Source organism: Xenia sp. Carnegie-2017, unplaced genomic scaffold (assembly GCF_021976095.1).
Source record: "Xenia sp. Carnegie-2017 unplaced genomic scaffold, XeniaSp_v1 HiC_scaffold_19, whole genome shotgun sequence".
NCBI lineage: Eukaryota > Metazoa > Cnidaria > Anthozoa > Malacalcyonacea > Xeniidae > Xenia > Xenia sp. Carnegie-2017.
The window spans coordinates 1,712,688-1,724,993 of record NW_025813481.1 but is presented as its reverse complement, the minus strand read 5'-3'; the positions used below and the strand labels follow the sequence as shown (position 1 = coordinate 1,724,993).

General features: G+C 39.9%; 2 protein-coding genes across 5 annotated transcripts in view; both read left to right on the top strand.

The window, feature by feature from the left end:
• The window catches only part of LOC124438426 (midasin-like), an 87,087-nt gene that overhangs the window by 14,963 nt on the left and 59,818 nt on the right, over positions 1-12,306 (top strand). The window lies entirely within an intron of this gene.
• LOC124438427 overlaps positions 1-12,306 on the top strand; it is a 46,276-nt gene that overhangs the window by 12,062 nt on the left and 21,908 nt on the right. For all 4 annotated transcript variants that reach the window (XM_046988561.1, XM_046988558.1, XM_046988559.1 and 1 more), the window contains one exon: positions 2,606-3,312. In XM_046988561.1, coding sequence (XP_046844517.1) covers positions 2,606-3,312 — 707 coding nt within the window. The remainder of the gene's footprint in view (positions 1-2,605; positions 3,313-12,306) is intronic.

The following is a 12,306-nucleotide window of genomic DNA, read 5'->3' as shown; positions in this document are numbered from 1 at the left end:
GTTTCATCAAACTATTCAGTCGTCGCAGACTTCCTCGCTCATATGATGGAAGCTCCGGGTGGTATGTCTTCCAAGGCAGACTGGTCTCGTACCAGCCCTCGTCATCACGAGACAGATCTTCTCTAAATTGGTCGTAGACGAGAAGAGGGTTCTTCTCCGGCGTGTCTTCTAAACCGAGCACATCCAGCCTGCACAATCGTTCAAGGTCATTTTGCGAGTTTGTGGTTGTCGTTAGTAGCATCATGTTCTGGTCAACTTCAACGCCAGGGCTCATGATGATCCATCCCAACTTTGTCAGCTCTGCTATTGGGTCCCCTTCTTTACCAACCAACGGTTTTGTCCTGGTTTTTATGCGAGCATACTCGCCGCTTCCAAGTACGAGATGTATTGGTAACCTAGCCTTCGAATCATCATCGTCCATTTTTACCGAATTTAAATGTTTGTGTTCTCTCACGAGTTTTTCATATTGGGGGTTACTAGTAGTTAATAGTTCTGGGCGATGTACTTTGTTCAACTTTACCTTCATCACGTGAGAACCGTCTAGCGCACTAATCGTCGCGCGATGAATTTCGATACGTTTAGTTTGTGATGTCATGAGCATGTCAATACGCTGGTGTTTAATATCGCTAGGTTTTGTTTGAAGTGCATCAATTAGCTTTGCTGAGGCGTATGAGCTTCCAGCACCGGAATCAATCAACGCCCTACACTTAACATTGTTCACTTGAACTACAACAACAGGAAATATACCCTCGGCATGCACGCCATCGGTCATTAATGCTTTACTGTCACTTGCGTGTTTTTCGTCTTGTTTTCCAATATTGCGTGACTGTTCACAGATTGACGTATGATGACGTTTGTTACAGTGCGCGCACGCAATTTTACTTTTACACTCGGATGCCCTGTGAAATCCCGTGGCACAATTGAAACATAGCCCTTTCTTAGCTAAAATTCGTTTGCGTTCATTCGGCTTGACTATTTTGTGGCACTTTGTAGACTTATGATCCAGATCACCGCAATAAACGCAGCCGGATAATTTCTCTTCGTTTTGTCTGGCATGAAATACTTTGCGCGTTGTATTTCCTTCGTAACGCGAGTCGTTATTGACTACTGGATTTCGTTTTACCCACTGTCGCAAAGCTTCAGAAAGCTGACCAAAACTCCAAGACTCCCAATCTGGGTCGGTACGGACTAAATCTCCCCTTATCCCTGATAATTTATCTAAGGTCATGGACACGTTTCCGTTTATCTCATCAAGCTTCTTTAAGGTTTCTAAAGCTCGCACGCAATATGTAAGTTTTTCGCTAAAATTCGCAATTTTACGCGGATTGTTGTCTGAAATGTGCGGCAGTTCGAGGATTTCCTTGACATAGCATTTGACAATTTCAGACTCTGCCGTATTTATCCTGAAGTATGGATTTAGCTCGGTTGTAGCCTTCGGCTGAAAAAGGAAGTGACTCAACACACATTTTAACATTTGGACTCAACAATTCTAACAAATACGTAAATTTAGTTATTGCGGCAATGGAACTTTTGTCAATGGCCTCTGAAAACTGTCCCCAAAACCTGGGCCAATCCATAAAGGAACCCTCAAACTTCGATATAACTAACTTTGGTAACTTGGCATTCAGCTGGGGAAATTCTCGCGTTTCCGACTTCGAAGCGGACATTTCATTTTCCATTCGCAATTTTTCTTCATGCAGTTTTAGTTCTCTTCGAAACATCTCTGCTTCGGTTTCTACTCTAGATTGCCTTTCGTTTTCGGCAAGCCATTTATCAAGCAGAGAAATCTGGGCGTCAGCATCCTCAAACCTAGATTCAAGATCATCGTTCCAGTCCGAGATTAAGTCAATATTAACTTTACTAGCGATTTTTTGTTCTTCAACTAATCGCTTACATTGGTTTGTAGAACTGTTCACTGACTGCAGCGCTTCAACATGACGTTTAATGGTTTCGCGCTTACCTGAGGCCAAGACCTTTTCCGTTCGTTTCAACGTTAGAATTAACTGTACGAGTTTTGCCTCAAGCTCCTTTTCTATTCTCGTCAAGTTCGTGTTCACCAACGTTGATTCCCTTGTCTCCGTTTCTTCTGAAGCCATTTTTCTCGTTACTGTTTCTTGAGTTCTTTAGTATCCCGTCGGAGGTGCCACTATGTCGAGAATTTGCCTCCGCTTTTAGATCGTAGTCCTCGACAACTCACAGATATACGTTTATTCAACTAAATATATTGTACTCATGCAACCCAAAGTTGCCGTTTTGAATACAGTCACCGTGCACGAACGTTTGCTCTTATTCTAATCACAGTACAGATACTAATGAATAATCGTAATGGTACATCACTATTTCACTATCATAAAAAACAAAACACTTCTAAGTCCCTCCCAATAAATGTCAATCATATTTACTACGGTATGTCCGTCAGTCCCGACAGTGTTTTACCATGTATAAAACCATTTTGAGATGAATTTTTTTATCAGCACTCCCCCGCTCTTACTGGAAGGATTAATTGTTAATTTATAATGTCATATGAAAGTATTAACTAGTTTTTGTTAATTTATTTAAATTTAATGGTTGTGCTCATTTCAAAAGTCTATTATTCTAATTTCAGAATTGCAGTTTCAAAAGTGGAAATGTATCGATGAATCAAAAAAACATAAAGACTTGTTGTTAAAATTGATCGATGTTGGGCGCGATCCCGACGTTACGGTTGAATATGTGAACGATGTGCGCGTAGTTTTCTCAGAGGAGTTTTGCATCGGCAAAGGAAGTGATGGAACCCGTGTTTATCTTGGATTGGCAAAGAATGGTTACGGCAAAGCAGTAAAGCGAATACCTCAAGACACCTCCATCAAAGTTAAACCTGAAGAAAAGAAAGTTTTTGATGAAATAAACGCAAAGAATTCAACTTATGTTGTTAATACTGTACTTGAAAAAATTGGAAAAGAATATGTCTGTTTTATACTCGACCTATGTGAGGAATCGCTGGAAAGTTTCGTGCTATCCGAATCAAATGAATTAGCTAATCTTTTGGAATTGCTTCCTAAAATTCTCAGGCATATTTTAAAAGGTTTAGCTGACCTTCATAGCGTCCCACGTCCCATTCTTCATCGCGATCTGAAACCTTCAAATGTTCTCCGAGACGCACACGGTAATTTTCTGATAGCTGACTTTCGTATGAGTCGAATTTTGATTAACGAAGGAACATTAAGAAGCGGTTGCAAAAAGGGAACTGAGTTTTGGATTGCTCCTGAATCATATTGTGAAGATGACGAGTCACTCAATAAAGCTCGTTACAAAAAAGAATCAGATGTAATGGTAGGTGTAGAAATGTAACCATTTGCAAATTAAGCTTAAATACAATTTGTTCAGATTACATTTTCCTCGATTTTAGAATGCAGGAATGGTTGCTTTTTATGTTGCAACAAAAGGTAAACATCCTTTTGGATCTTTGGAGTTTAGACTACATAATATGTTGAATGGAAACCCAGTTGGCTTGGATGAAATCAATAATGTTGAACTTAAAGATCTTCTCACATGGATGCTACAGCTAAAACCTGAGCTTAGGCCATCAGCCTACAAGGCGTCAGAACATCCTTATCTACTGTCCAATAATGATAAGTTTGACCTTCTCTGTGATGATAGCAGTCAACTGGATACAGAGATACCAAATTTAAATCATCCTCTCTACGAAGATGTCCGTGAGCAAGTAAATGGTCTAGAAAATTGGAAAGACCGTGTGGATTTTAAAACATCAAATAATCTCAGAAAAGAAGACTACGAGTCTACATGGTTAGGTTGCTTAAAATTTTTACAAAACTTTCATCAGCATTGGCAAGATGAATCTTGTCCACATCTGTCACAAATGGAAGGCAACTATAAAGAGTATTTCATACAAGTTTTCCCAGAGCTTCCTCTTCTTGTAAACAGAATTGTAAGGTTATGTGATTGGAAATCAATACCTGATCGTGAGGACAATTTCAAGAGTAAGCAACAACCATAAAAATATTATTTGTTATAAAAGTATAGCTAAATTAGTGTTCGAAATATAAATATTACAGCCGAGGGTATAATACGTAGAATTACTTACTGGGTCTTTGATATTTATATTTCGAGTCGATTCCCGCCTGATTTATCGATTGCAACTAGATTAAATTAGTGTTCCGTTGTAGGACGGATGCAGCTCAAATTTTTAACATTCTATATTTAACGTCGCTCAAAGCAACATAATGCAATAGAAAGTAAATGGTTTGAACCCGGGAGTATCGTTATATGTTTGTAAATGATGATCGTCCAGGTTAATAAAGTCCTGAGAAGGACTGTTTTTGATGTTGTTGACTGACGTTTCGACAACCTTAGCGGTAGTCATCTTCAGAGTCAAATGAGGAGTAAACGTCAGGTTAGCCGTATTTATTGTCTGGTTCTTACGTCATTGTATTGTGTGTACAGGAAATGTGCAGGAAATGTGTATTGTCATTGTGGATTAGTGTGAAGTGAAATATTTTATTTTTAGTTGTGATGTGTGATTTAGGTGTGACGTTTTTAGTTGTAATGTGTGGTGTCAATTGTGTATTGTCATTGTGAATTAGTTTGAAGTGTAATGTTTTTAGTTGATCGTTTGTTTGTATTGTGAATAAGTCGTTTGTAAGGTGCCGGTAATTGCTGTGATCTGTTCAGGGGGGTTTGTTCCAAGTTGGTATACCAACTTTCTAATGTAAGCCGTTGTCTATAGTCAGTACTGTAAGTGATGCATTTTGCCGAGTCCCAGTCAATGTTGTGCTTTGTGATTCGGTGATGTTCGGCAATGTGATTAGTTTTGTCTTGTTTCTTAGTAGCTCGTTTGTGCTCAGTAAGTCTTATGTTTAAGTTCCTGCCAGTTTCCCCGATATAGGAGGCGTGGCAGTCGGAGCAGTTTATTTTGTAAACTGCACCTTGTCGTTCGTTGGGTTGTTCTTTGTCCTTTATGTTCGTTAGTACTTGTCGTAATGTTGTGATTGGTTTATGTGAGACACGTATGTTGTATGGTCGTAAGATACGCGAGATAGTCTCAGACGTACCTTTGATGTAAGGTATCGTTGCTGTTGTCACTGAGTTGTTCGTTTCGTTGGGTTCGTTGGGTTTGTAAGTGTTGCGTTTGATAAAGTCAGAGTTATAGTTGTTTTTGTCAAAAACACGTTTGAGATAGTTGTTTTCGTTTTGTAGAGCGTCCGGTGAATCACATATGATTTGTGCACGTCTTGTTAATGTTCTGATTGTGGTGGCTTTGTGTGATGTAGGGTTGTAAGATGATTGGTCTAGTAGTCGGTCAGTATGTGTTGGCTTGCGATAAACTGTTGTTCCTAGTTTTTGATTGTCATGTTTTACCAAACAGTCGAGGAAAGGAAGAGTTCCGTTTTCTTCGACATCTTTGGTAAATTGTATGTGGCTGTTCTGTTTGTTGATGTGAGTATGGAAGTCATCAATCTCGTCTGCATGTAGTGCTGTGATTGTGTCATCTACGTAGCGAAACCAAAAAGGTAGTGCATGTTTGTAAGTCATGAGTGCCCGTTCCTCTATAGATTGCATTACAATTTCAGCAACTACAACAGAAACAGGCGAGCCATTGCTGTCCCATGTAATTGTTTGTAGTGTGTTCCTTTGTATTGGAAGTAAGTCGAGGTGAGGCAGAGCTCTAATAACTCCATAATGTCTTCTGTCGGTAATGGCAGTACGTCCGTGGTGTTTGTAATGAGGGTTTTTGTACAAGTAAGTGCCAGATTAAGTGGAATACTGGTGAACAGTGATTTCACATCAAAGACACTAGTATATAGTTGTCTGGTATTTGTATAGTGCACAGTTTTTAATGAAAGTTTCAGTGGATTGTAGCTTGTGTTTTGATTTGTTTGTGAGTGGTTGCAGTATGTTAGTCAAGTACTTTGAAAGTTCGTAAGTAGGCGAACCACAGAATGATACAATTGGTCGCATGGGTATTTGTGGTTTGTGAAGTTTTGGTAGTCCGTATAGTCTGGGTGGTCGTGGTACTGAACATCTGAGTCGATAGTAAATACGTTCAGATATAATGTTAGATTTTCTCATAGAAGATCTTGCTGTTAAGTTGCGTACTAGTGATGGTGTTGGGTCTCGTTTGAGTTGTTCGTACGTTTGTCTGTCGTTAACAAGTGCGTCCATTTTGTTAAAGTAATCATTCCTGTCCATGACCACAGTCACGCGTCCTTTGTCTGCTGGTAAAATGACGATGTTGTTGTCGTGTTTTAGTCGTTTGAGTGCTTGCTGTTCGTCTTTTGTCAAGTTGTTGTCACGTATAGAGGACGATTGTAAAGTGGAGGCTATCCTGCTTCTGATCTCGTCTTTTGTTGTCTCTGACAAGTCTCTTTGATACGCTAGGACAGCCTCGACACTTGATACTATCGTCTCAGTCAGGATTTGTCTAGGTGTTATGGAATGTTTTAGTCCGTAAGATAGTAGTCGCGTTTCAGTTTCGTCTAATGGGCGGGAAGAAATATTCCTCACCCAGTTATCGTCATGTTTATGTCTTGCACGTGTTTTAGTTTGTTTTAAACGTTCAAGTTTTTGTTGTTGTTTGATTTGGTGTTGTGTCTCTGTCTTGTTTGCTCGTTTCTCTGCAATAGTTTGTATGGTAGAAAGTAAAGTATCACTTACTGTCGTTGGTATGAGTTCCTTCAGTTTGTTCAGTCTTTGTTCTTGTTGTTTGATGTAATAGTTGATTCGTCTGTGACAGTCGTTAATCCGTGCTCGTATCAGTCGTCTGCTGGTGGATTTGACAATCTGAATAGCCTCTTGTGTGTTCAACGGAGACTTAATTCTAAGTCCTGTCGGAACGAGACCAAAATCCTTGCAGCGGTGGTTGAACCAGAGTTGTTGGCGTATGCGTCTGACGTTGCTTGCAAAAACGTATGTAGTCGTTAGCAAGTTGTTCGCTCTGTCGTCCAAATGATCGTAATAAAGTAAATGGTTTGAACCGCGGAGTATCGTTACATGTTTGTAAATGATGATCGTCCAGGTTAATAAAGTCCTGAGAAGGACTGTTTTGATGTTGTTGACTGACGTTTCGACAACCTTAGCGGTAGTCATCTTCAGAGTCAAATGAGGAGTAAACGTCAGGTTAGCCGTATTTGTGTCTGGTTCTTACGTCATTGTATTGTGTGTACAGGAATGTGCAGGAAATGTGTATTGTCATTGTGGATTAGTGTGAAGTGAAATATTTTATTTTTAGTTGTGATGTGTGATTTAGGTGTGACGTTTTTAGTTGTAATGTGTGGTGTCAATTGTGTATTGTCATTGTGAATTAGTTTGAAGTGTAATGTTTTAGTTGATCGTTTGTTTGTATTGTGAATAAGTCGTTTGTAAGGTGCCGGTAATTGCTGTGATCTGTTCAGGGGTTTGTTCCAAGTTGGTATACCAACTTTCTAATGTAAACCGTTGTCTATAGTCAGTACTGTAAGTGATGCATTTGCCGAGTCCCAGTCAATGTTGTGCTTTGTGATTCGGTGATGTTCGGCAATGTGATTAGTTTTGTCTTGTTTCTTAGTAGCTCGTTTGTGCTCAGTAAGTCTTATGTTTAAGTTCCTGCCAGTTTCCCCGATATAGGAGGCGTGGCAGTCGGAGCAGTTTATTTTGTAAACTGCACCTTGTCGTTCGTTGGGTTGTTCTTTGTCCTTTTGTTCGTTAGTACTTGTCGTAATGTTGTGATTGGTTTATGTGCTACACGTATGTTGTATGGTCGTAAGATACGCGAGATAGTCTCAGACGTACCTTTGATGTAGGTATCGTTGCTGTTGTCACTGAGTTGTTCGTTTCGTTGGGTTCGTTGGGTTTGTAAGTGTTGCGTTTGATAAAGTCAGAGTTATAGTTGTTTTGTCAAAACACGTTTGAGATAGTTGTTTTCGTTTTGTAGAGCGTCCGGTGAATCACATATGATTTGTGCACGTCTTGTTAATGTTCTGATTGTGGTGGCTTTGTGTGATGTAGGGTTGTAAGATGATTGGTCTAGTAGTCGGTCAGTATGTGTTGGCTTGCGATAAACTGTTGTTCCTAGTTTTGATTGTCATGTTTTACCAAACAGTCGAGGAAAGGAAGAGTTCCGTTTTCTTCGACATCTTTGGTAAATTGTATGTGGCTGTTCTGTTTGTTGATGTGAGTATGGAAGTCATCAATCTCGTCTGCATGTAGTGCTGTGATTGTGTCATCTACGTAGCAAACCAAAAGGTAGTGCATGTTTGTAAGTCATGAGTGCCCGTTCCTCTATAGATTGCATTACAATTTCAGCAACTACAACAGAAACGGGCAGCGAGCCATTGCTGTCCCATGTAATTGTTTGTAGTGTGTTCCTTTGTATTGGAAGTAAGTCGAGGTGAGGCAGAGCTCTAGTAACTCCATAATGTCTTCTGTCGGTAATGGCAGTACGTCCGTGGTGTTTGTAATGAGGGTTTTTGTACAAGTAAGTGCCAGATTAAGTGGAATACTGGTGAACAGTGATTTCACATCAAAGACACTAGTATATAGTTGTCTGGTATTTGTATAGTGCACAGTTTTTAATGAAAGTTTCAGTGGATTGTAGCTTGTGTTTTGATTTGTTTGTGAGTGGTTGCAGTATGTTAGTCAAGTACTTTGAAAGTTCGTAAGTAGGCGAACCACAGAATGATACAATTGGTCGCATGGGTATTTGTGGTTTGTGAAGTTTTGGTAGTCCGTATAGTCTGGGTGGTCGTGGTACTGAACATCTGAGTCGATAGTAAATACGTTCAGATATAATGTTAGATTTTCTCATAGAAGATCTTGCTGTTAAGTTTGCGTACTAGTGATGGTGTTGGGTCTCGTTTGAGTTGTTCGTACGTTTGTCTGTCGTTAACAAGTGCGTCCATTTTGTTAAAGTAATCATTCCTGTCCATGACCACAGTCACGCGTCCTTTGTCTGCTGGTAAAATGACGATGTTGTTGTCGTGTTTTAGTCGTTTGAGTGCTTGCTGTTCGTCTTTTGTCAAGTTGTTGTCACGTATAGAGGACGATTGTAAAGTGGAGGCTATCCTGCTTCTGATCTCGTCTTTTGTTGTCTCTGACAAGTCTCTTTGATACGCTAGGACAGCCTCGACACTTGATACTATCGTCTCAGTCGGGATTTGTTTAGGTGTTATGGAATGTTTTAGTCCGTAAGATAGTAGTCGCGTTTCAGTTTCGTCTAATGGGCGGGAAGAAATATTCCTCACCCAGTTATCGTCATGTTTATGTCTTGCACGTGTTTTAGTTTGTTTTAAACGTTCAAGTTTTTGTTGTTGTTTGATTTGGTGTTGTGTCTCTGTCTTGTTTGCTCGTTTCTCTGCAATAGTTTGTATGGTAGAAAGTAAACTATCACTTACTGTCGTTGGTATGAGTTCCTTCAGTTTGTTCAGTCTTTGTTCTTGTTGTTTGATGTAATAGTTGATTCGTCTGTGACAGTCGTTAATCCGTGCTCGTATCCGTGCTCGATTAGCAGACGACTGATACGAGCACGGATTAACGACTGTCTGAACGATCGCTATTACATCAAACAACAAGAACAAAGACTGAACAAACTGAAGAACTCATACCAACGACAGTAAGTGACCGTTTTACTACATGAAACTATTGCAGAGAAACGAGCAAACGGAACGAGACACAACACAAATCAAACAACAACAAAAAGCTTGAACGTTTAAAACAAACTAAAACGATGCAGATAAACATGACGATAACTGGGTGGGAATATTTGTACCGCCCTTGAGTGGCTGAGGCGGCACTATCTTCCGGACTAAAATTCATAACACACAAACCGTCAGACTGAGACATTGGTATCAGGTATTAGGGAAACGTCCTAACGTATCAGAGACGTCGAAGACAACAGACGATCGAAGCGAGGCAACCTCCGCTACAATCGTCTATACGTGAACAACAACGACAGAACAACAGCGCTCAAACACTTAAAGACGACAGCTGTATCGTCATTTCGGCGTGATATGATAATGGACGAAGATGATGCTGTGGACGCACTGATTCGCTGTACGAACAACTCAACGAACTATTTCATCACCGCAAACCAGCAGATGTTCTACAGCAGAAAATCTGGCATTATATCTGAACGTAACACTGTCGACTCAGGTAATTCGTACACGACTTCCAGACTACTGCTTTCACAACCACAAAATACCATACGTGTGTATCATTCTGTGGTTCGCTCTACGAACTCGAAAGTGCCGACAACGCAACCCTTCCTGAAACAAATCAGCACTGGCTACAATCCACTGAAACTTAGGTAAAAAACTGTGCGCTACAAACCGAACAACTGCTACGAATAACGATAGTCACTGCACCAGTATTCCCTTATTGGCGCTTACTGACCGTTACAACACCGCGAACTGCTGCCGACGAAGACATAATGAGTTATTAGGCCTGCGACATGACTGAACACCTGGCTGACCCGTGGGACGGCAATAATTCGCCCGTTTGCTGGTAGCATTACTGTCTATAGAGGAACGGGCATGACTTACAGGCATGCGCTACCTTTTGCTTTCTTGCGTGAGCTGTTTATGCGGGCAGCGACGACTCCTTCATCGGCAAACAGAACAGCTACTATTGACATGATGAAGAAACGGAACTCTTCTTTCTCGCTGTTTATGAAACGATCAAAACTGAACAACTGTTTATCAGACAACTGCTGACCGTTACGAACATCTGCAACCACGTCACCTGAAACCACCGGTAACAGACGTGCGCAAATCTGTACGCCACGAGCAGCTCAAACGACGTTTTTTGACTGAAACGCAACTATAACTCTGACTTTATCAAACGCGGCCTTACAAAACGATCAACTCGTGACAGCAGCAACGACCTTGCAGGTACGTCTGAACAATATCGCCGACCATGCCTGATACACATGCTCACATAAACATCAGGCGTTACGTTGTACTAACGAACATAAGACGAGAACAACCCAACGGTGACAGGTGCGGTTACAAAAACTGCCATTGCCGCCTATCTGAGGAAACGGCAGAACACATGAACACTGAGCACAAACGGCTACTGAAAACAGACAAAACAATCACGTGCCGAACATCACCGATCACAAGCTTTGGCGATGACTGGACTCGGCAAAGTCATCATGAACGGCGGCTTACATTAGAAATTGACTACCAACTTTGTCTTCCCCTGCAGATCAGCAGATACCGACACAACGACTTGATGACAACAGATCGACTTAAAACATTACACTCAAACAATTCGCAATGACAATACACCACACATTAACTTAAAACGTCACACTAAATCACATCTGGCTAAAATAAAATATTTCCCACACTATCACAATGACAATACTGCATTTCTTCCGCAACACACTATTACTGACGTGAGTCGAACAATAACGGCTTGACGTTTGCTACTCATTGACTCTGAATGACAAATTAATCATCGACTTATCAAAACAGTCCTTCTCAGGACTTTATAACCTGGACGATCATCAACACTAATAATAAAGTGTGAAAGATTTTTGGTTGGGGAAGGGGTAGGGTATATCGGCTACCATTTTGTCACTCTCGAATGGTAAATCTTCGGTTATATACCTGATTTAGCTTTCAAATTTAGAACAATAATCAAACTGTATTATACTTACAGAAAAATCTATAAGTCTACTAATATTACGCTAGAAAAAATTAACATTAGCTATCATTTTGAAAAACTGTTTGATCTAGTTATATATCCCTTCCTTCGGTTCCTTGAATTCCATGTCACAGTAATATTCCTCATCTATTGTATCTGTTTTGCCTTTAAATTCAATGATGAAAGTATTGTATAAAATAGAATCAATCTAAATGTTCAGCGTCGAAAGTAATGTTTGAATGTCGACAATTATAGAGTTGAGGGTCGAAAATAAAAGGTGTAGTGTCAACGATGTGTAAGCTAAAAGCCAAAATGAACCGTTCTTTTATTCTTCCGCTAAAAAGTAAATAGACACAAGAAACATGTTTTTGAAACTTTAGGAAAAAATATGTTGCAATCATTTATACACAATAAATGTGTTTTACTATGTATAAAACCATTTTGAGATGAATTTTTTTATCAGCACTCCCCCACTCTTACTGGAAGAATTAATTGTTAATTTATAAAGTAGCTACTTGTTATTAATTTATTTAATTTAGTGGTTGTTCTCATTTCAAAAGTCTATTACTCTAATTTCAGAATTGCAGTTTCAAGAGTGGAAATGTATCGATGAATCAAAAAAACATAAAGACTTGTTGTTAAAATTGATTGAGTATGGGCGCGATCCCAACGTTAAGGTTGAAC